The 21,074-nt window shown below is 38.6% G+C and overlaps 1 protein-coding gene across 1 annotated transcript in view; it reads right to left on the reverse strand.

Moving 5' to 3' along the window:
* Nucleotides 1–352: 352 nt before the first annotated feature.
* Nucleotides 353–21,074, reverse strand: part of OFCC1 (orofacial cleft 1 candidate 1) — a 167,098-nt gene continuing 146,376 nt past the window's right edge. The window contains exons 21-23 of the mRNA XM_030479996.1: nt 11,631–11,840; nt 1,714–1,858; nt 353–426 (exon numbers count right to left, since the gene is read on the reverse strand). Of these exons, the coding sequence (XP_030335856.1) occupies nt 353–426; nt 1,714–1,858; nt 11,631–11,840 (429 nt within the window). The remainder of the gene's footprint in view (nt 427–1,713; nt 1,859–11,630; nt 11,841–21,074) is intronic.

Raw genomic sequence — 21,074 nt, forward strand, 5'->3', positions numbered from 1 at the left:
TCCTTGCTTTTGGGGCATGGATTTAATGTCTGATGTATTTGTATGAAGCCAAATAGAATAGGCACTACCTTGTTCAAACTAATGAACAATAATTTAACACTACTAAGAAAGCATGAGGATAACCTCCAGGATGCTTTAAGCTGCTGTAGCTCCTAGGGAAGCAGGTCTGATCAATGTTAAGACCCCAGCAAAATGATCTTTTCTGGGATCTTGTAAATTTTGCAGCCTGTTGGGACTTGGCTACAGAACTGGTGGCATGAAGCCATCATTGTTCCTCTGCTGGGCATCTTTGCAGCCTTGCAATTACAATAGTGTTGTGCTTTGAAAAATTACTGAAAACACTGTCAACATTTTAGTCATGAAATTTGAAAGACAAATCTGCAACATTTTCACCGCCACCACCACCATTAGTGGGTACAAGCAAGTCTGGAAAAGCAGGAACAAGCAAACCTGAGAAATCTAGGAATGTCCCACTATTTGGAAGGGAAAAAAAAAAATCATTAGAAATAATTATATTTGCATGATCCAATCTATGACCTGATCCAGCAAGCTCACCATACTGAAAAGCTTGTTGAAGCCACAGAAGAGTTATGAATGGAGCATTTGCAGGACAACACTGTACACACAGAGGTGTGGACTTCAGAACCATAAATCCTGTCAGACAGTAACCATACCATGGATGTGGATCAGGATGTAAACAACTCTGTGGACTATGCATTACTGCAGGAATTAGCTCTTCTTGGAGACAATGGGATTTCCTGAAGATTAGAAAAAACAATGTAGAGAAAGACATGATATAAATAAATACACAGGTGACAGTGTACCGATGACCTCCCTCCCCTAAAAAGAGCAATACAGAAGCAAGAGCCCATACAATAAATTTATCAGTTTTCCTTTGGAAAACTGTCTTGTGTGCTCATGTGAACTTTCCAGCGTTTCTCTGTCAGCAGACAAGATTCCTGTGGATTTAGAAGTAACACAAGGTGCTTTTAACTCAACTTTATTCCTCAGAGAGCATCAGAAAACTGAAAATTATAGGACTCAGCTAAGTGCAGGGGTTCAGTGGGGCCAGATTTGGCACTGAGTCCCTGGGTAAGGATCGAGAGGAAATGGGTATCTTGCAATAACAGTGATGTCTACGGACACTCAGTGTGTTCCATAATTCTCTGTCATTGAACACCCTGATACTACCTTTGATCAGCAGCAACTTCATTACCAACTTGATGCATATGGCACTCTGCATGCACTTCTCTAGGTGCTGGGGTGGGTCGAGTGGCTCTCAGTACATGGTGAAAAACACAGTGCAAGTCTGAGATTAGGACTTTCACACTCAGACCAATATGTGTGGACACATACCTATTTATATATAAAGTAGCTGAGGTAAGCCTGCCCTCAACATACTTTAAATGCTGGCCCTTTCTCCAAATAGATCACTCTGGATTGCATTACTGTACTGAATGTTTGAACAGAAAGTGTGACAGCATTTGGGTGAATGACAGCTCTTCAGTCTTCAGGACCCTTGCAACAGACCTGTGAAACTAACCAAGGATGGCAACCCACTGGAAAACACAACTGTGAAATTTCAGCCCTAACCAATCGCACCTTAGTCTTTCCAAAATAAACTATTTTCAAATTATCTCTTTTCTTCTATCCCCCCCACCCGCCATGTATCAGCATTGTTTTTTAGCTAGGTACAGAAGCTGAAAATAATACCTTTCCACCTTGTGGTACTTTTTTTCCTCTCCCTCAGCTTGATATATGAAGATGTATGCAGCATGCTGCCCATTTTGCTTACACCCTCCTGGGCCGTGCTCATTTCATTACACAGAAGACTTTCTCCAGTAATATCACCAAATGCCTGAAAAACAGAACAGACAAACCCCAGATATTATTATAGCAGCGTTCAGTGAAGTATCAGAGGGAACATAGATGACTTTGACTACACTTCCCCACCCCTCTCTTCTTGCTTTCAAAATATTGCCACTTAGAAGCTTTTGTGTGTGTGAAATTTTGTTCTGTCATACTAATAACCCAGCTTTACAGCAGCTTACAGTTTAGCTTTCATGGTTCAGTTCCACTTCTAGGCTTATAACAATTTTTCTAACAGTTCTGCCAAAATATTATAAAGTAAAAGTTACTGTAAATGTATTCACTAATACAGATAGAGCAGTGAGATTAACAATTTAAACACATGTGAAATGTGAATTCACCTAATTTTTCTCACTCTAAACGCTTTAGTAAAGCAGTGGAATGGGGATTTTTACGCCTGTTGCTTTTAATAATTTCTTCTTATGATGTTCTTGACACATGGAGAAGATTTGAGTGAATAAAGAATAGACCTTCAAAAAAGAAAATCATGGCCATGAGGAGGAAATGATATTACAGAACTGGAAACTAGTTACAAAGCCAAGACATTGCACCAGGTCCAGCTCAGTTCATTAGCAGTTACCACATCTCAAGTCAGATCCTCAGCTTGTGTCATGTGGGTGGCATTTTGCACAAGAGTGTCCTGGCTCTGACTGTTTTCACTTTCTGGAGTGCCCAATGTAAGAGAAATTTTGCTTAGATGACTGCAAGCAGAAATCAAATTTCAGATGCTGAGAAGTAACAGAGCCTCAGCTCTGTCTAGCTGCTGTTATGCAAATGCTAGCATGAAAAAAGCAGATTGCTCCAGTAATACCATAATGTTTTAATGAATTTCACTATTCTCAACCTGGTTTAGCTCAGCTATAATCAATTTTACGAACAGTTACTTATGTATGTGAATATTCTCTAATTTCTATTGTATTTTTGTGTACTTTTATAGTCTGTCTGATGAAATATCTTAAAATCTTTGTTGTACTTCTGGGTTTGATAACCCTGTGAAGCTGGGAAGTGTTGTTACCTCTGGAACAGGGGATACAGGCAATGAAGGGGGTATTCCCTACCTCATGTAAAAAACTGTGACTGAACACTGGACTAGTCTTGTGCATCCTACATCCTTGTCAAGGTTCTTCATATTGGGCTACTCTTTCTTCTTAGCTAGGTACCACTTACACAGAACACCTACTACTTTTCAGTTTTATTCTTTTACACTAAGAGATAGTTCAGTCTTAGATTGTCCTAAACTGTTTCTCTCATGGCATAAACGATCTTCAGGGCAGGTCAAAGAAAGATACATCATGGCAGGGCTTCATAGCAATGCTTTTGCAATATACAAAGTCAAGAAAACAGAAGACAAAAAGGGGGCCTATAGTGAGCTATCAGAAGCAGCATCATTTTTCTTGTTGCAATAATCTGGGAAAAAATGTGGAAATATTGTCAGACTATACCTGGATATTTAATCCTAAATCCCCAGATGTTGGAACACCAATTTCATAGAATCATATAATCATTTAGGTTGGAAAAGACCTTGAAGATCATTGAGTCCTACTCTTAACCTAGTACTGCCAAGTCCACCACTAAACCATGTCCTTAAGTGCCACATCTACACATCTTTTAAATACCTACAGGAATGGTGACTCCACCGCTTCCCTGGGCAGCCTGTTCCAATGCTTGACAATCCTTTTGGTGAAGACCTTTGTCCTAATATGCAATATAAACTTTCCCTGGCACAATTTGAGGCTATTTCCTCTTGTCATATCACTTGTTACCTGGGAGAAGAGACCGACACCCCCCTCACTACAACTTCCTTTCAAGTAGTTGTAAAGAGTGATAACGTCTTCCCTGGACCTCCTTTTCTCCAGGCTAAACAACCCCAATTCCCTCAGCTGCTCCTTATAAGACTTGCTTCTATGCGAAAAAAAGGATACGTGTTGAAGATCTTTTCCAACCTAGTTGATTCTATGAGTTTATGATATGGAAAAACCTTTCCATTGGTGTTGGATAACACATACCAAAAGCTCATTCAAATCCAGTAGTTCACACACCCAGCATACCTGACCAAAACAACAGAAACCCTTTGCTACACTTAAGGTGCTATTGTTTACTTGTATACTTTAAATTGAACCTTGTATAGATATGTCAGATTTTTAGACTTCATCAGATGTTACGCAGAGTTCTGTTCTTAACATAAAGTCCAAGTTGTTGTTTCTGGGAATGACTTCATAGCAGTAACCTTATGATTAATCAACCATGTAGTAAAGTTCATTGTTCAGTTACTGCAGTGTAATTATAAAGTGAGAAAAAATATAATTGATGCATTTTGTCAATCTGTGTAGCTGCAAGGTACTTTTTCAAAGGTTATTTTTTTATTCAGATAAAATAATTTAATGCTGTTTTGGCAATTATCCTTTGACTTCAGAGATTTTACTGCTGATTCAGGTAAAACTATGTGATAGATGAATAAAGATTGTAAGAGTACAAAATACCTTCTGCAGCAATCAGTGACTCTACCCTTGCAGCTTAAAGTCATTCAGAAATCACTGAAAATACAGCAAATCTGTGTGCTTAAAGTGGGTTTGAACTGAAAGGGAAGTGTTTCAATACAAAATAGCACTTTAACATACCCCTTAAATATCAGCACTGATGTTCATTATACAGCACAACTATGTGACAACACTTTTCCCATGAGCATTGGCTCAGACTGAAATGGGTATTTCCAAAGGAAACTGCCCTAACTCCATGGAACAATAAATGTAAATATCCATGTCCATAAAATATTTGTGTTATCTGTTGGCTAGGTATGTAACCCTTGCTCCTCACTGCATGCTCTCTGCCAGTAATAAAGAAGTCAGCATGATTTTAAATTGCATATTCATATACAGAACAGTGCTGCAGCGTAGGTGTTTCAGTCATTTTGTGGTTATCAGAAAGCCGATGTGTCCTGCTGAAAGCCATTGGTGGATCTGCCTCATCACTTTCCTGATCCTTCTATCAGACCACAGCCTCCACCACATATAAGCAGGACATAGCGTCTTGTTGGAAATACATTTTCTTCCCCATGGCTCTGTGAGCTTCTGGGGCAGAGAGTATCTCAAACCTGGGATTTGGAGAAAACTAGAGGGGAGAAATAGCTACATGCTGCAAGGCTGCCTTCTATATTTCCATTGTGTTTCATGCAGCAGCATAGCCTTGACTGTAGTTGATAGTCTTAATAGATTAATAATTAATAGACAGTTTGCATTTAAGACTATACTTCAACTTACTGAAAAAAGTAAGGACTTAATCTTATATTTGAAAGGGTCAACAACCAAAACCAGAAGGTAGAGAGACATAACTTCTCCTTGGCTGAGACACAGTGTGAATGTCCTCTTCATCTGCAGCAAATCGGTTGGCTTAGCCATCAGAAGGGCAAGGAGCAACAGACTGTGTCCATTTCAGGACAGGATTCACATGTCACATCTGAGATGAGCTGGATCAGTTTAGGAGAAAAGCATGCAAATGCAAGATTTCTCCAGGAAAACTCTTTTTCTTGTCATCTTTTCAGTGGGGTAGAAAGAGCCGCCTGGACAACTATTTTATTTCTTACACAGATTATCTTTAATTGAATTATAGCACTAAAGGAGAAATGTATACTGGTAAAGATAACTTAAAACAATCTGGTTTACTTCTTGTTTGCAGACCCTCACAAAAGGGCTTTAAGTTCACGGGCTTTACTGATTTGATTGCCTATGTCCATGCGATTATCTCTTAGCTGACTTATCGTTTATGATTCCCAACTGAATCTCAATGCATGTTGAGAAGGATGCAGTTGCAAAATATTACTTGTATTCAGTGGTACAAGCTTGGATCCCAGAATTAGGTGGGCAGGATGTGGCAAAGCCCATTCAGCCCAGAAGTATGTACACGCATGCATGCATTACTTGTGGGTGGAATCACTCTTGTGTGGGATAAACCTATGCAGTTAATCCCTACTTTTGGATCTCCAGTAAACAGCCATGTTTGTGGATGACCTGCCATAATGCTGCTGAAGCCAGCTAATGTGGGTTAATTTACACCAAATAATTACCTTTTCCCAGCCTCAGCCCAGCCAAGAAGTCCTCACCTACTCACCTCGGCTGATCCAGTTTATGGCTTGGAAAGGATAGAGCTTTTCTGCTCCCTCTGCACAGCCTGGTGAGATGATGAAGCCATACAATGATGAAGCCATTAGGTAGCGTACCAACCTCAGTTACTGAGTCAGAGCAATCTGACTTTTTTCTCTTCTCTATAAATCTTCAGTGACCACTGCAGTGAGACTCTTTATGAAAACAGCATGTAGGGCTTTTGCAGTAAACTTGGCCAATTTATTCCCTTAATGAAGTTAAAGCCAGGAAAAGCTTCACTCAGATACATGCATAAACTGCACTGGAGTCAACTGTTTATGCACATACAGGAAAAAAATAGGGCCCAAAATTCATACTAACATTGCTTATATAAAAAGAATTTGTGGAATTAAGAATAAAACATGAGGCAATTTGTTGATTTGCCCAGGGAATATAAGGAAACAACAAATGTGTAGATTATTCTAAGGTTGTTTTTTAGTGTCATTATCAGATCCAAGAACTGTATATAAAAGCACACAGTCCTTCACATGCTAAAAGTATAGTTTGCTCAAACAATTGTAAAATATTCAGTATTCTTGAGATTAAATATCTGAATATTGCTTCTGAAGGAACAGCTGTCAGCTTAAATCTAAAGTCTAGTTTGTTTACTGGCTGTATTTTATATCTGTTAGAAAATGACACCAAATGGCAATAAAATTGTTGTAAGTATTCTACTGGGGAATATAAATGCCCTTTGGTTACAGTGTACATATCTTTATACATAATTCCAGTATATTTTCCCTAGAATTATGTTAAATATGTAAAAAGCCTTTTCTCATAAAGGTAAAAATGCTAGATGTTTCCAAGCTGTAATTTAGCATTAGTGTCAAGATTGCTTCAGAAAATAAGCTACGGTTACTGTTTCATTCTTTTTAAGTGTCACTCAGCATACCATATCTGATTTTGTATTCAAAATAAACTTATGTGATTTTATTCACTTTTCCAGAAGTGCAAGAGAGTTTAGACATAATTTATAGCATATGGATTGATGTAAATACCTTAAACTAAGTAATTGGCTAGTCACCTACGCTGTCTTATCCTATTACTACTAGGTACTTTTCAAGTAATTAGGGAAAACAGATCTCTTTTATCCAGTAAGTTTAAATTGGATGAATCCTTGACATTTGTGTAGGTTTATTGGATAGATAAAATCATACTATATAAAAACTTTCTCTACAACACTGAGGTTTACTAGGCCTATAATAAGAAACTGATTTTTTGCTGAGTTAAAGTGACTTATCTTTGCCCTTTTAATAAGAAATCAACTCCAGTCAGCAAAAGTCAAGATAAAAATCGCTGAGTTAGTCTTATCACCACGTAGACAGCAAACACGTACCACTATCATTAACTTTTCTGTGCATGGATTTCAAATACATTTAAAATGCTAAAACTCAATAATTTCCTGTATATTACAATAACAAAAGATTAATGAGTAAGGAAAAGCATGAAAAATGATTTATTTTGGGAAGGTCATTCCTTGGTTAGCCAACACTTAAACTGAATACTATAAAGGAGAAATATATTATAGGCAAAAAGGGAAATGGGTTTTACTGCATGTGAATTCTTTGAGTTTTACAATGCTTATGATAAAAGGACTGCACTTACAAGTTTAACCTCCATAATTTTTATGCCGTACATTTAAAAAGAAATCTTTTTATTCAACATTTCTAGGGCAATTTATACATCACCTTTTACTTAATGTTCCTTTTAAAACAGTTACTTTTGCCTCATGCTTATGAAACCTATAAAACTACCTTTCATACCAGACATGAAATTTCTAGTTGGACCTTTAATAGCAAAAGCAAAGTTGGACCTTTAATAGGAATACCATACTTAAAGAAATAAGTATTTTAAAGAAGTTATTGCCTAGAGAGACACCTATTCCTTGCTAGTGTGCTTCTGCAGACTGTATTTACAAAGTGGCCTTACATACTGTTAAAAAAAAAAAAAAGAGAAAGTATTATTAAAGTAGGCATTTTGGTTCTTTGGCTTAAATGAAGTTCACACTGAAGTGCTTTGCTGAATTAGGGCTACAAGAAAATCTTGCTTTCACTGAAGTAAAAAAGAGCAGGAAGAGGTTGTGAATATAATGTAAATTCTTTATGAGCATCCAAGGACTTTAAATCAAGATTATGCAAAATTCTTATCTTCTTATCCTTGTCAAAGAACGTCTGCATCTACAGAAACATGTCTGAGGTTCAAGTCACTAGAAAGTGAACACGTGAATTTGAGGAAGAATTTGGCCTGGTGATTTAAATACTGTTTTCATATCAGCATGTTTGACAAGAGATACATTGCCACCCCAATAACTTGCTAGTCTGCACACACACCTCAGTTGAATGCTAAGACCCTACTGTTCATCTGGTGGTACTCTTTGAACAATGTCTATGTTTGCACATGCAAAGTTATTATTATTTCTGTGCTGTTTTCTATTAAATTGCTCCTTTACTCCTATTATACATATTGCTTCTGAAGAACATCTGCCAATACCAGCAACCATCATGCTATAATGGCACAAAACATTCCACATCCAATGGAGAGACCTTGGTCCCCAAATGCTTAACTTAATGAGGTCCCACTGCAGTAATTAGGAATAGGTGTTATGGCACTTTCAGGTAGGATTCCTGAAAGTCACAGAAATCAGAAAAATCAAAGCCTTTTCATTTTGCTGTCTTCAGAGTTATATGCCTTCAAAATTTCTTAATAAAAGTGAACAAAGAAACAAAAAGTTACACTGAAATAATTACATTTTCACCCTTCATAGGTTACTGTAATAAAAAGCATGAAAGTTTTGCAGGAAGAAGGTGCATGCAGCCCCCAGTTCCTAGATGCTGTTGAATTACTCCTTGTATTCTGCAGTTGTACAATAGCAATAACCCACCCAGAAGAGAAGAAAAATAAGTGAAGATTGGTTGTTTTCTTGCTCTGTGGACTCTGCAGACAAAGTAGATGTATATACAAAGGTAGGACACATCACAGTTGCCACAGACCTCCCCAGTTCCTGCAGGTGAAGTTCCTACCGTCCAAAGACAGCATTTCATACAGATATCTTATCTCTGGTGGGAAGAAAGAGAAAAGGCAGCTGAATATGTGACAATCTCTGCCCTCGCCACTGTGACTCTTTAAACCACTGCTGGTAGGGTGAGGATGGGAATGAAAACCGAAAGGGGAGCCCATTTTGATTCTTCTAGTGAAGTGTTGTACCCATTCTGCAGAAAATGTATGTTTATGAAATTAGATTATGTAGGTACACTCCTGAAGAGAGAAGTCTTATTTACACCAAAGGATGATCTAAACAAATACATTGAAACTGACAATGAATAAATTGAGGCTGGAGAATAAGAGGAGAGTTCTGACCAAACAGACTGTAAGAATCAAGAGGATCTTTCCACTGAATCACTGGGAATAAAATACCCAAACTAGACCAGGTTTAGGTAAACTAAATTACCTGAATCTTTAGGACTAGGCTTAAATATTCAGACTGAAAATGCTTATACACAGGGTTGTCCACAGGAATAGCAGACTGGACATTTTATCCCAAGAAGTCCTTGTAGTCTTCATTTCCTACACCCTTAAAAGCTGTACTAAAGGTTGCAATGCAACCTTTTAGCTCTGAAAAGGTTTTCTAACCCCACTCAAGTACCACTGCTTATCTAGCTGCAACAGAGGCAAAAAAATCTGTTCCTAAGGGGCAGCCAGAACACCAAGTGGTGAAGCTTAGATGCATTAGCTCCATGGCAGCAAAGTTATCACAAGTCAATGTATAGTTTTAAAATTCATTAACTTATACAATATTCCTTATTTGGAACTGAAGTAGAAAGCCTTGACCTACAAAATAGACAAATGTATAATTACATCTATTATCAGCTAAATAAAGATCTGTATATAAGTTTTGTTGCAGTTATTAGTTAAGCACATTTTTTATATGTAATTGTATTTAGATCTACAAGCACAAACTCTGTAAAGCATGCATTGATCCCCTACATTAGACATGCAGCTGTCAAGATGATGACAAAAGACTCAGCCATGTAGATTTTAGGGATAGACTATGTTGTGACCTGGTGCAGGAAACTGTACGGAAGTGGCTTGAGCCACATTTTGCAGTGCTCACCTTGTGGATGCTGATCAGCACCAGTTCAGAAGCTGGAAGCTTCTGAGAAGCTCATCTGGGAAGACAAAACTACACTGTATGGGAATGTGTTTCTCCTCTCTCAGAAAGACAGAAGGGATTAATGAACTGAACCAACACACTGGGTTAAGAGTGCCTCAGGTGTTTGAAGCCCCTCCTTCCACAGTCTTGTGAAAGCTGAACGAAACCTCATGACTAAAAAAGCTGAGAACTTTCTGCAAAGAACCATTCTGCAAAGATCTACTGTTTGTAACAGACAGAAAGTAGGAATGGGACTGCATTTTTTACCTCAAACAGGGAAGAAGTGTTCTAGCAAAAATCTAGCCAATGATTTGTATGAAGAGTTTCTTTAACAGACTTAGGCATGGACCTGGATTTGCCAGTTTCTTTGTTTCAATAATTAAGTTCTACTTCATGTAGGCCACATGCCTTCTCTTGTTTTCTTTGGCCAGCTCTAAAACTCTGGTGTCTTCACTCTGGTGAATCACAAGTTCCCGGGGCAGAAAATTATGTTTGGATTCCTTGAGGACAGTTTCCTTTAAATTAAATTTTCTTTAAAAAGCCAAGTAGGGCAAAGACATTAAGAATAAATTTTTTTGTTAATGAAGAAAACAGCCTTGAAACATTAACCAAAGGAGCAGAAGCAACATTTGCCTCATGCTGGAAAGATGTACTTAAACGTTAACCTTAGAAGTGAGCAGCTGAAAACTTTGTATTTCAGCATCATTTGTGACAGTTTTCTATGGCAAATAGACCTCCGTGATGATGCTCCCATTTTGTATCTGAGTAGGTAAAGTAATATTCTTTCGCTCTACCTCCTCTTAGATGTAATTTTTTTTTAAAGGTCTCTCAGTACAAGACCAAAGGCAACAAGGAAATGCACTTCTTCTAAGCACTTAGAACAAAAATGACAATGCAATGAACAAAATTCAGCCTATGAAACAAGTAATGGGTCATACTTCTTTTTAATACCATCCTGTATTGTATTTTAATGCACAAGCTGCTAAAAGTCTGACAACATTCAGGATTCAATCTAAAACTTGCAAGATGCCAGTAAGTAATCTAACTGTGCCTTAGCTCTGTGTATCTGATGAAAAACTAAGTGAATAACCATACCTGTAATACTAGCTGTATAATAAATGTGCACAATACTTACATTGTATATTTATATGTAATTCCTGTACAGAAAGACCTTATGTGGTTCTAAGCAATATATATTTATAAATTATCTCTATGTGTGTAGTTTCAATGTATATCTTAGACAATTGCCTTTAAATGGCTCTACAAACAATGCTAAATTGCTACTTTGCACTGCAAATGCATTAACTCATTGATTTTACACTACTATTTAGGAGTGAGGTCTTCCTATGGAAGATTTCAGTGTATGTACTGTGCAGGGTCAAGCAGGCCTATTTTTTTATTTGGACACTGACCTACTTCTGAAGTGCACCTCTTTGCCTTCAAAATCTGCATGTGAGGAGTCTGCTTGCACCTACCTCAACGATAGCCCCATCAGGTAGCCTGAGGAAGTGTCTGTAGAGCACTTGGAAGCCGCTGAGGTGAACAGTGTAGACAGAGATGTGAACAGTGGTGCTACCCTTTGAGGTAGCTGCAGAGTCAGGAATTTCATCCTTGTGCTGGGGGTCACAGCTGGAGACACCCGGCTTGCTGGCATGGTCCTTCCAGATGTAATCAGACACTGCCACCTAGTGAGACAGAAGCCCCCCCCATACACACACACATGGATGCACACACAGAGAGTCCCCCCACCCCCCACCAAAGGAACATATTTAATTAACTTCTGGCAAGAGCTTAACCGATTTAAAATGATTTTACAATAAATCTGCAAAGCCTGTACCATATGCAGTGCTTGCACACAGTTCTCTACTACATATTTTTTTATGACATAGCTCTAAATAGAGGAGATAGATAGACAAATCCCTAGTGTATATTCTATAAAGTTAATTCTGCACAGATGAAGCTGTAATTGACTCCTGTATTAACCAAAAGTAGGGAGATCAGGCAGGGTAGGTTAAACAATAAAATGGCAATGCTGATTAAAAAAAGAAAGCTTCCTGAGAATTTTGTGAACCAGTATTTGTATTTCTGTCTCTTTGAGAAGCTTTTGCTCCTGTACCCACAAGCACTATTTCATCTCTGATCTCTGTATTGTATTAAAATAACCTTGTGCTGCTTACTGAATTGTAGATGAGGCAGAGTAAATAGGGTGTATTTTAGTGTCTTGTATAAAGCTAGTTTGTTGACACAGTTACCTAGTTTCCTAGTTAGCTCTAAACCCATTTGCTTGGGCAGGTTTTGTACCTCTCAGTGTCAGCCAGAATTTCCATTCAACCTTTTTTTGTGTTGATTCTTTATGCAGGCTGAGCAGAATTCAAGACTTCAGATGGATCACAGCACACAGTTTAAGCACGCTTTATCCTTAACTAGAACTGATGATGAGATGCATTATTTTTATACTCCCACTGAAGTGCAGGCTTTTTAATCCCTTCACTTTTGCAAGACCTTTGTGTCACTCATTTTCTCCCATGAGAAACTGTAAACTCCTGTTTACAGTAGGAAGGGATTGGTGATACAGATAAATCCTTACAATACACCTGCATGCTCTTCCCAAACACTTCTACTTAATGCAGAGGAAATAACTCTTTTGCTGGTCTAGCACATGCCTTTTCTTTCAAGAAAATGTATTATACTGGCTGAAATGATTGGAACTCACCCATGAAGCTACCAAAGAAAGGCTCTAAGATAGGTACATCAAAATCTCCTTTTACATAGTTTTGCTTTTTCTATTTGCTGAAACAAAGAGCTCAGATTCTTACAAGAGATGCCAATATTGTCAGATACAGATTTTTCCCCCCACTTGGGAAAAGTTAGATTTAGCTCAGTTTGCTTGTGTTCCAGTTCAAGTTTCCTTAGCTGTTCTTACACATTACAAGGAATCCCGTAACTAGCACAGTGTGCCAATGCCAGGATCCTGACATGCATGCTGCTATTCTGAGCAACCGCCTTAGGAGAGGATTGGTTTTAGGTAAGTTAAGAAAGCAAGAACACGCACTGGAAATTATCTCCAACTCTTTTCCAGGAACAACAGAACTATAGGAAACTTCATTTTAGTGCCAGCTTTCATTTGCATTGGTCCTAAACATTTTTATACATTTCAAAACAAGGAAAGGTAGTCTGAAATTTAAGGTAAAATATGCACAGTCTGAGTTTCCCCCACCAAAGTCTCTGGGGTTAAAAGGCTTTCATTCAGAAGAACTTATCAGGAACGCATAGCAGTCACAAGGACAGGACAAGCCCCACATTTTCTTTTGCCTACAAATCAAATGTGTCTTACATGCCTGCCATACACAGTTGATGCCTAAGAACTGAGGTGGCCAATGCTCTCATGAAAGCAGAAAGGCAGCTTCTGTTGGGACAGTGTTGGCCAGAGCAGGGACAAGCAGCTGCAAGAGCTGCTACACCACACCTTGTGAAACAGGAACAAAGACCCTGTCATGGTTACCCTCCTCTCTCATCCCAGTGTCTCAAACTGAGAGCTCTAACCTGTTCAATCAAGATCACCAAGCCCTTCTTGGCCTTCTGTCTTCTCCCTGATCTCTTGAGTTCAGGGAAGAGAAACGGGTGGGAGAGCCAGCTCAGAAATTCAGTTTGCAGGGGATCCACAGCACAAAAGGGGTGATCTCTGTCATGATCCTACTATGCTAGATGCACTTTCCCCTCTACTGCTTGCTTCTTTTCTTCAGTTTTCCTCCCTCCTGAATCAATCCTGCACATTCCCCTGCTGCTTCTCTGACCTTCATCATAGCCCACTTTCACTAATTCTGCTTGTCCTTCTTTTGTTTTTGTCCCTACCAACAAGTAGAGGGGTTTATTTACCATGTGTTTTGCAAGCCATGGATCATTCACTGTGAACACCACACCCTTCTCTGCAGCTCTGTTTTGCCTATTCAAGCTGTGAGCTCTGGGGCAAAGACATGCATGCTGTGCTTCTCCAGCACAGAGAATAGAATGGACCTTAGATTACCTTCACACAAGTAAACTACCACACATATTTTCAGTTAGTGCCACAGCTGAGTGTTAATTTACCATGTTAGAAGCCAAAGCCACGTCATTTAAACCTTTGTGCTTGAGCAAACTTTTGCCTTGCCAGGGCAAAAACCTTCAGGAGTTCCTGGCTCTGAGTGCCATCCCTGTGGCACCATATCCATACAGGACCAGGTAGTGCATCAGGATCCTCTGCCTTGCCACCCACCCTGAGAGCACAGATCTGCAGGGTGGTGGAAGTAAACAAACCCACCTGACCTGTTTTCGCATTTCAAGATTTGATGAACTCCTTCTAAGGACATTTATATGACTAGCCAAGAGAACGTGACAGTACTGATTGGCACGTCCTTCCCTTCCTAAAAGCAAGTCTGATCATCAGACGACTGAGAGTGAAAAGGTACCATCTTGCATTGCCGTGGTCCAGTGTAGGCAAAAAGTATAAAGGAGGGAAACTGGACATTTGGCTGGAGTATCACTCATTGACCTTTCCTCAAAGTCCCCTGGTAGCACGAATTTGCCCAAAGGCAGAATCTGCAGTATGCAGTGGAATAAAATAGCTGGAAACCAACCACGGGAAAGGAAAGAGCAGTATTGGGGATGGCTGTGAATTTAGAGACCCTAGCTCTGGAGAACTGGTCAGTTCTGCCCTTACTAGCATCACCTTAAAGTATTTGGCAGACAGATGTCTACTACTTTGAAACTTTCAAAACGCATTTCAGTGACGTGATAGGTCACTAGAGAGCTGCTGTGGCCTACATAACCTGAAATAAGCTCCAAAAGTAAACTCTACTGTCATCTGAAATTTCTATCATTAAGTTAATCAAAAATGTCCATTCATTTCTACAGGAATACAATATGAGTTAATAAATCCACCGAGACAGGCTAGTCAAGAGACTGTGCATATAGGACATGTCAGAGGAACTGAAGTTGGCTGTGATCTAGATTCACAAGGGCTGACAAGAAACCACAAACTGCCAGAGCAGTGCACAGTAATCCTTAAATGAAATTCATCTTTCAGCAGAAAAACACATTAAGGATGGTAATTCAATGATAAAAGAGGCAGGCCAGAACAGGTTCAAATGCTGAATATTTCACAACATAACTTAATTAAAGCAGGAGTGTGAGGCTGTTAATCGCTTTATAATAGTTCAGTTTGAAATGAGGTCTGATGTGAATGCCCATATAGTTTATTTGTTTATGTTATTATAATCACAACATGTTACATCAACAACGTAAATATGCAGTTTTCACTCATCTTTATTGTGGCAGGTTTTCTTCTCCTTTCTATCCTCCTGTCTTTGTGCAAGTATGCATAGGAAAGAACTGAGAGGAAGGGTCATAAATTTAGGTCAGATCAGATGATTCAGTAAGTCTCATGTGGGTTTAAGTCTTATTAATAATTTTAATACATTCTTCCTTGACAACAATGATTTCAATCACTGCTCCTTTAACGTATAATGTGACGTAAAAATACACGGACTTTTAAAGGAATGGAACATGCTTCTTGTACAAAGAAGGTAAATTATGTCACCCTTTGGAAATTACAGTTCATAACCTCGAACAAAAGACACAAATACATTTCAAAGTACATATACAAATGTACTTTGTTGCATAACTGTATCATGCTATACTAAGTGTATAGAAATACATTACTGAAGTAGAACTCAGTCACATTTTTAATACAAATACATTAATAAATATGTATGTATAAATATATTATACTCATGATGCTATTAATATTTCCAAGGTCAGGGTACAGAAGATGTCATGCTAGTGCCTAAAGATACTATGAGGCTTTCTATTGTTTGACAGCTTTTATAAAGAAGAAAAGAAAAAATAATTCCTCAAATTTTCTGAGCAACAGTGGGAATGAAGACTGACTTTTAATGTCTTAAAAAAAAAACCCAGCAGCATTAAAAAATTCTTTTAAAAAAGTTGAAAAATATACATGTCCATGCTTATTATGAGTAGTACCGATTTTTAACTGCTTGAAGCATTATTATTAGCAATGTCATGTGAACCAATTCCAACTTCATGTATTGCACAATATAGAAATATGTTTGAAAGCAGCATTCAAATAAAGTGCATAAAATGAGCAATAGAGACCAAACACGCCATCTGAGAATGGGTGGAACTGTGAGCTGGTCATGACAAATAATTAGCAAAAGTTAGAAGTTGTTAACTTTAGGCAAAAGGGCAAAAGTGTTGAAATTACACAAAAAAAGATATCAAAAGTCGAGAGTGCTGTATTTACTTCAAGTAACTTTCATAAACATGGTGAGCGCATTTTCTGTGGTAAGAGTTGTAAATATGGGAATTACTGTCCTGGAGGCAATCTTTGTTAAACCAGTGTAGCTTCACAATTAAAAAAACCCAAAAGCTGGCTAGTATTAACCTCTGAGGGAAGCTCAGCACCCCTCAAGTATTGCAAACCCTATCTCTGACATGCTGTTGCTGAAAACCTTGCCAGGAACTCTGGGAAAAGAAGAATTTACATGCGCATGCCTAAAACCACCCTTGCTGGCTGTGTCAAAGGCACCTTGGTGACATCCATGTCCGGGTAAGGCTAGCACTGAGCCTCACACAGAACTAGCTGTGACAGTGGGGAAGATTTTCAGGGCAACATAGGAAGGATATGGTACTTTACAGGAAGTGAAAATGAACTCAGTTTGAATAAATCATTAAATTGGAGAAATGAAGAGCAAAAGCATGAACAAGAGAAGCTATTAAGACTGCCAAAAGTCATACCATCATGAGAATGTCATGGCTAGTTACACCAATGCCCCTCATATTTAATACTTAAATGTATAAATATAAGTACATACACATGCTTATACATACACATTGTAACGTGGTAGGGTGATAGCATGTGCTCTCGCTCCTGGGGCAATAATGAAGTGTGTAAATGTCTCAGGTTAGCAAAGGCCGTTGGTCTGCTGTTGGCAGAGGACTTCTGCCAGGCACACTAACGTAACAGTTGTACCCTGACCTACAAAGCCGGACCAGCAGCAAATTCCTTCAAACCAGTGCAATATCCCCACCAATGACTGCCTGCAGTAACTCTGCAGATAGATAACTTGTTTCTAAATTGTCCTATTTAGGAACATAATAGACCAACATAATGGACCAGTAGTATCTGAGAATTTTTTATTTCAGTCAAATTATGAATGCCTAAAGCATTGTTGTTACAGTCTTCCCTGATTTATTTAATAAACTGACATGGCCAGACTGAATGATGAAAATAACCATATACTGAGAATAACCTCTTTGTAAACGACTAAGGAGAAATCCCAGAATAGATTTATGGCAAGCTGCTCAGCATTGTAACACTAGGAAACAGTCTTTTTGTTTTTGCCTTCAGATATTACAAAGTGCAGTCACATATTTCTTAGCCACCATGCAACCGTTGCTACTGTAGTCTGCTGCTTACCATCCCATCATTTCAGATCTAACATGGTTTCAAGTCTCCAAATTTGAGTCGTCCATAACTAACACATGAATGTAGAAATAGACTTTTCCAAACAGTAACAAATTGGGAAAAAAAAGTCATCTCAAGTATTAAGTCAAGGAAAACTGATATTCAATTCAGCAAAAATCTTAGTGAGTGAAAATTAAAGGCCACAGCTTTCTTGCATTTCCTTGTGCATAGCAGTGCCTTTGTTCATTGACTTGCCCTAAGGAAAGGAGATAAAATACATTCCCTTCCTATTCCAGAGAATCCTGCTGTATTTCAAGCCCAGAACGGGTTTGGTTCATATGACTAAGAGAAGTCACTCTCTATGCCTCATTTCCCAAATTTTATAAGGGATGCTGGAATCAGTTACTTAAGAAAGCATCTTCAGTAACTTCATACAGACAGGATTTTATATACAAAAGTGTTTAGGAAAAGCTATTTTCCCCATGCAAGTCAGGATTTTAATGCATACAAACGCATATCTGTGTAAATAAGAATGTCTGCTATTCATTATCTGCTTATCAACATTTGCTATTCATTACTCATCTGTTTATAAATGTAATGCATTCAGAAAGCAAAAACACTACTATATGACTTTGGTGACCAAACATACACCAGGAAAAACAAATAGTAAATAGATTAACGGAGCAGTTCATCTTATGGGTTAAAATTTGCCCACAGATTTTGCAAAAGATTTGTGAAAATAGCCCCAACAGATCTGTAGAAAAACAATGTGGCCATAAAAACCTGTAAACAGAAAACAAAGGAGCTAAGTTTGTCAATTAACCTATTTGCAGTGAATATTTTATCTTAGCCATTTAGTGTTTGGAACAGACTAAATGTAAAGAAAACATAGTTAAAAGAAGTAAGTCTCTGCTCACAGATTTCATTCACTGTGTTCAGGACCACGTGCATACGAGATGCATGTCTTGGTATGAGACATGCTTTTACTTACCTGTGAATTATGTCAGATAGACAGATCTCTTCCTGGCAGGTAAAAATCTTTTTTGAATCTAGGTCACTACATGGGCAGTAAATCAGCTAAGAATTTAAATACGTTGAACTGGTGGCTTCTATTTGCATCTTCCCCAGCTTCAGGAATTGCCTCCTGTGAAGGTGGAGGAATTGGATATCTTTGTGCCAAATGGAGCAGAACGTAGTGTGAAGTATGCTCTTGTGGGTAGTGTCTTTTGTTGGATACCTGACCAAGTCTGGATTTTAAACTGTTGTTGTTGTTAAATAGTCTCCAAACAATAGCAAAATCGCTATAAGTTTTTTCTAAGAATCCAAATTTTCCTAATTTGCCTGCTTAAAGCCATCATTCTTTTCAAGTAGATGAAAGGGACTAGGAAAAATAAGGTGAAAGAGAAAAGCAATAGTTTTGGTAAAACATATATGAAAATCCATGAAGGGTGGTTGCTCCTCTTCAGAAATATTGTCCTTTTTCTCTTGTCTTTCAGTGGCCTTAATGAGTACACTGACTATTCCATCATGGATACTAATTATTAGCAAACAGACTTACCACAAAGGCATCTAGAAACATTCATGCACACTGCAGACCCATTGCTCCCGCTGATGTACACACAGGTAAAAATGGGCTGCCCACAGAACAAAGAGTTAGCAACTCATAGTGAGATAAAATAATAGCTGTATTAGCACATATGTGTGGCTATTTGCTTCAACTGTCCCTAAATTATAATATAATTTTTTCCAAATAATCACCATTACTTAGCTGCTTTCTCGCAGATATCACCGTAGAGGTAGGCCATCGAGGGAGAAATGAAGAAAAAAGGTTTCACAGCCATTTTCCTGGTGGCATCAACACAGAATGGTGTGGGTTGGAAGGGGCCTTAAGGATCATCTAGTTCCAAGCCCCCTGCCACAGGCAGGGACATCTTCCACTAGACCAGGTTGCTCCAAGTCCCGTCCAACCTGGTCTTGAACACTTCCAGGGATGGGGCAGCCACTGCTTCTCCAGGCAACCTCTTCCAGTGCCTTATCACCCTCACAGTGAAGAACTTCTTCCTAATTTCTGATCTAAATTTCCCCTCTGTCAGTTTAAAGACAATCTCCCTTGTCCTATCACTACATGCACTTGCAAAAAGTCCCTCTCCAGGTTTCTTGTAGGCCCCCTTTAGGTACTGGAAGGCTGCTATAAGGTCTCTCCTGAGCCGCCTTCTCTTCAGGCTGAACCACCCTAACTCTCTCAGCCTGTCTTCAAAGGAGAGGTAGTCCAGCTCTCTGATCATCTGCATGGCCCTCCTCAAAGTATGGACAGTAGTGAAAGAGCCTGGCATGTTTGTGTAAGAATTTGATGTTCCATGTCAGTAAAACAAATGCTGGTTTCATTGTAGCAAAGAAAGAAAGAATGAAATTGAAGACTATAAGAGGTTCAGGTCTTTGTGGTCAAGATTAGTGTTCCCCATTCCCATCCCATCCTGCCTGCTGTCTTCAGCCCAAGGATCTTTCTTCTGCCTCCACAGGGCCAGAACCCCAACTGCAAGCTCAACAGAACCTAATCCAAAAGTGCCTCAATTCCTAAGGTATTTCCTCGTTGTCGTTTTACTCCTTCCTTTTTCTGCACGAAGGTTGTTGGGTTGGTTGGTTTTTTTCTTTTTTTGCTTTTGCAAACGTTTTAACCATGCCTGGCATTGATGCTTCTCTAGAAATCTAGAGGTGGAAATCTACTGTAGCAAGTAGACAAAAGGTCAAATGGTCAGGGCAGTTTGCATAAGTTTTCAACAGTGCATGCAAACCAGTTGGGTCTGCAAAACTTTTCAAAAGAACTTGTAAGATTAAATTCTCTCAGAGAACCCTCCTGGGGGTTCTCTCAGAGAACTCTCCTGGGGGTTCATCTAAGCAATGCCTTCTTCCCTGCTTGAGTTAAGAAAACAGATAGCAAAAATTCTTCTGACAGTAATATTTCCCACTTGTAGCACAGTATTGCAAAAACAGCCCCCTTTGTGGTATTTCAGCAGTTCTGCCTTCAGTTCAAGCAGGAACCATTAAATACACCCAAAAAAAAAATTTACAAAGAAAGTAACACTGACTGCTAAGAACCTTAACAAATGGTTTATATTTCAGCTTCAAGTTTTGGTCAAAGGTGTGGTGTGATGTTATGCATGGAAGAAAGATTGTGTTCCTATTTGATTTCACCTTAACTAGTTTGCCCTTCCTGAATTAAAATTTACTAAGATATCCAGAAACAATTGCATTGTATTATTGAATTTGATGTGCTTCATTTGTAGGAAAATAGTTTAGTGTACTGTAACCAATCGTCTATTATAATGAAGCTTATTATTAATGAAGTGTACTTTTATATCCTTATTTTTTCCTTCTCGGAAGATAGCAGAGTTCAGCATCCAATAAACATGTAAATTGCATTTTCCTTTTCACACAGGACAGATTTCAACTTCTGAAC

This window comes from Strigops habroptila, chromosome 1 (genome assembly GCF_004027225.2).
Source record: "Strigops habroptila isolate Jane chromosome 1, bStrHab1.2.pri, whole genome shotgun sequence".
Lineage (NCBI taxonomy): Eukaryota > Metazoa > Chordata > Aves > Psittaciformes > Psittacidae > Strigops > Strigops habroptila.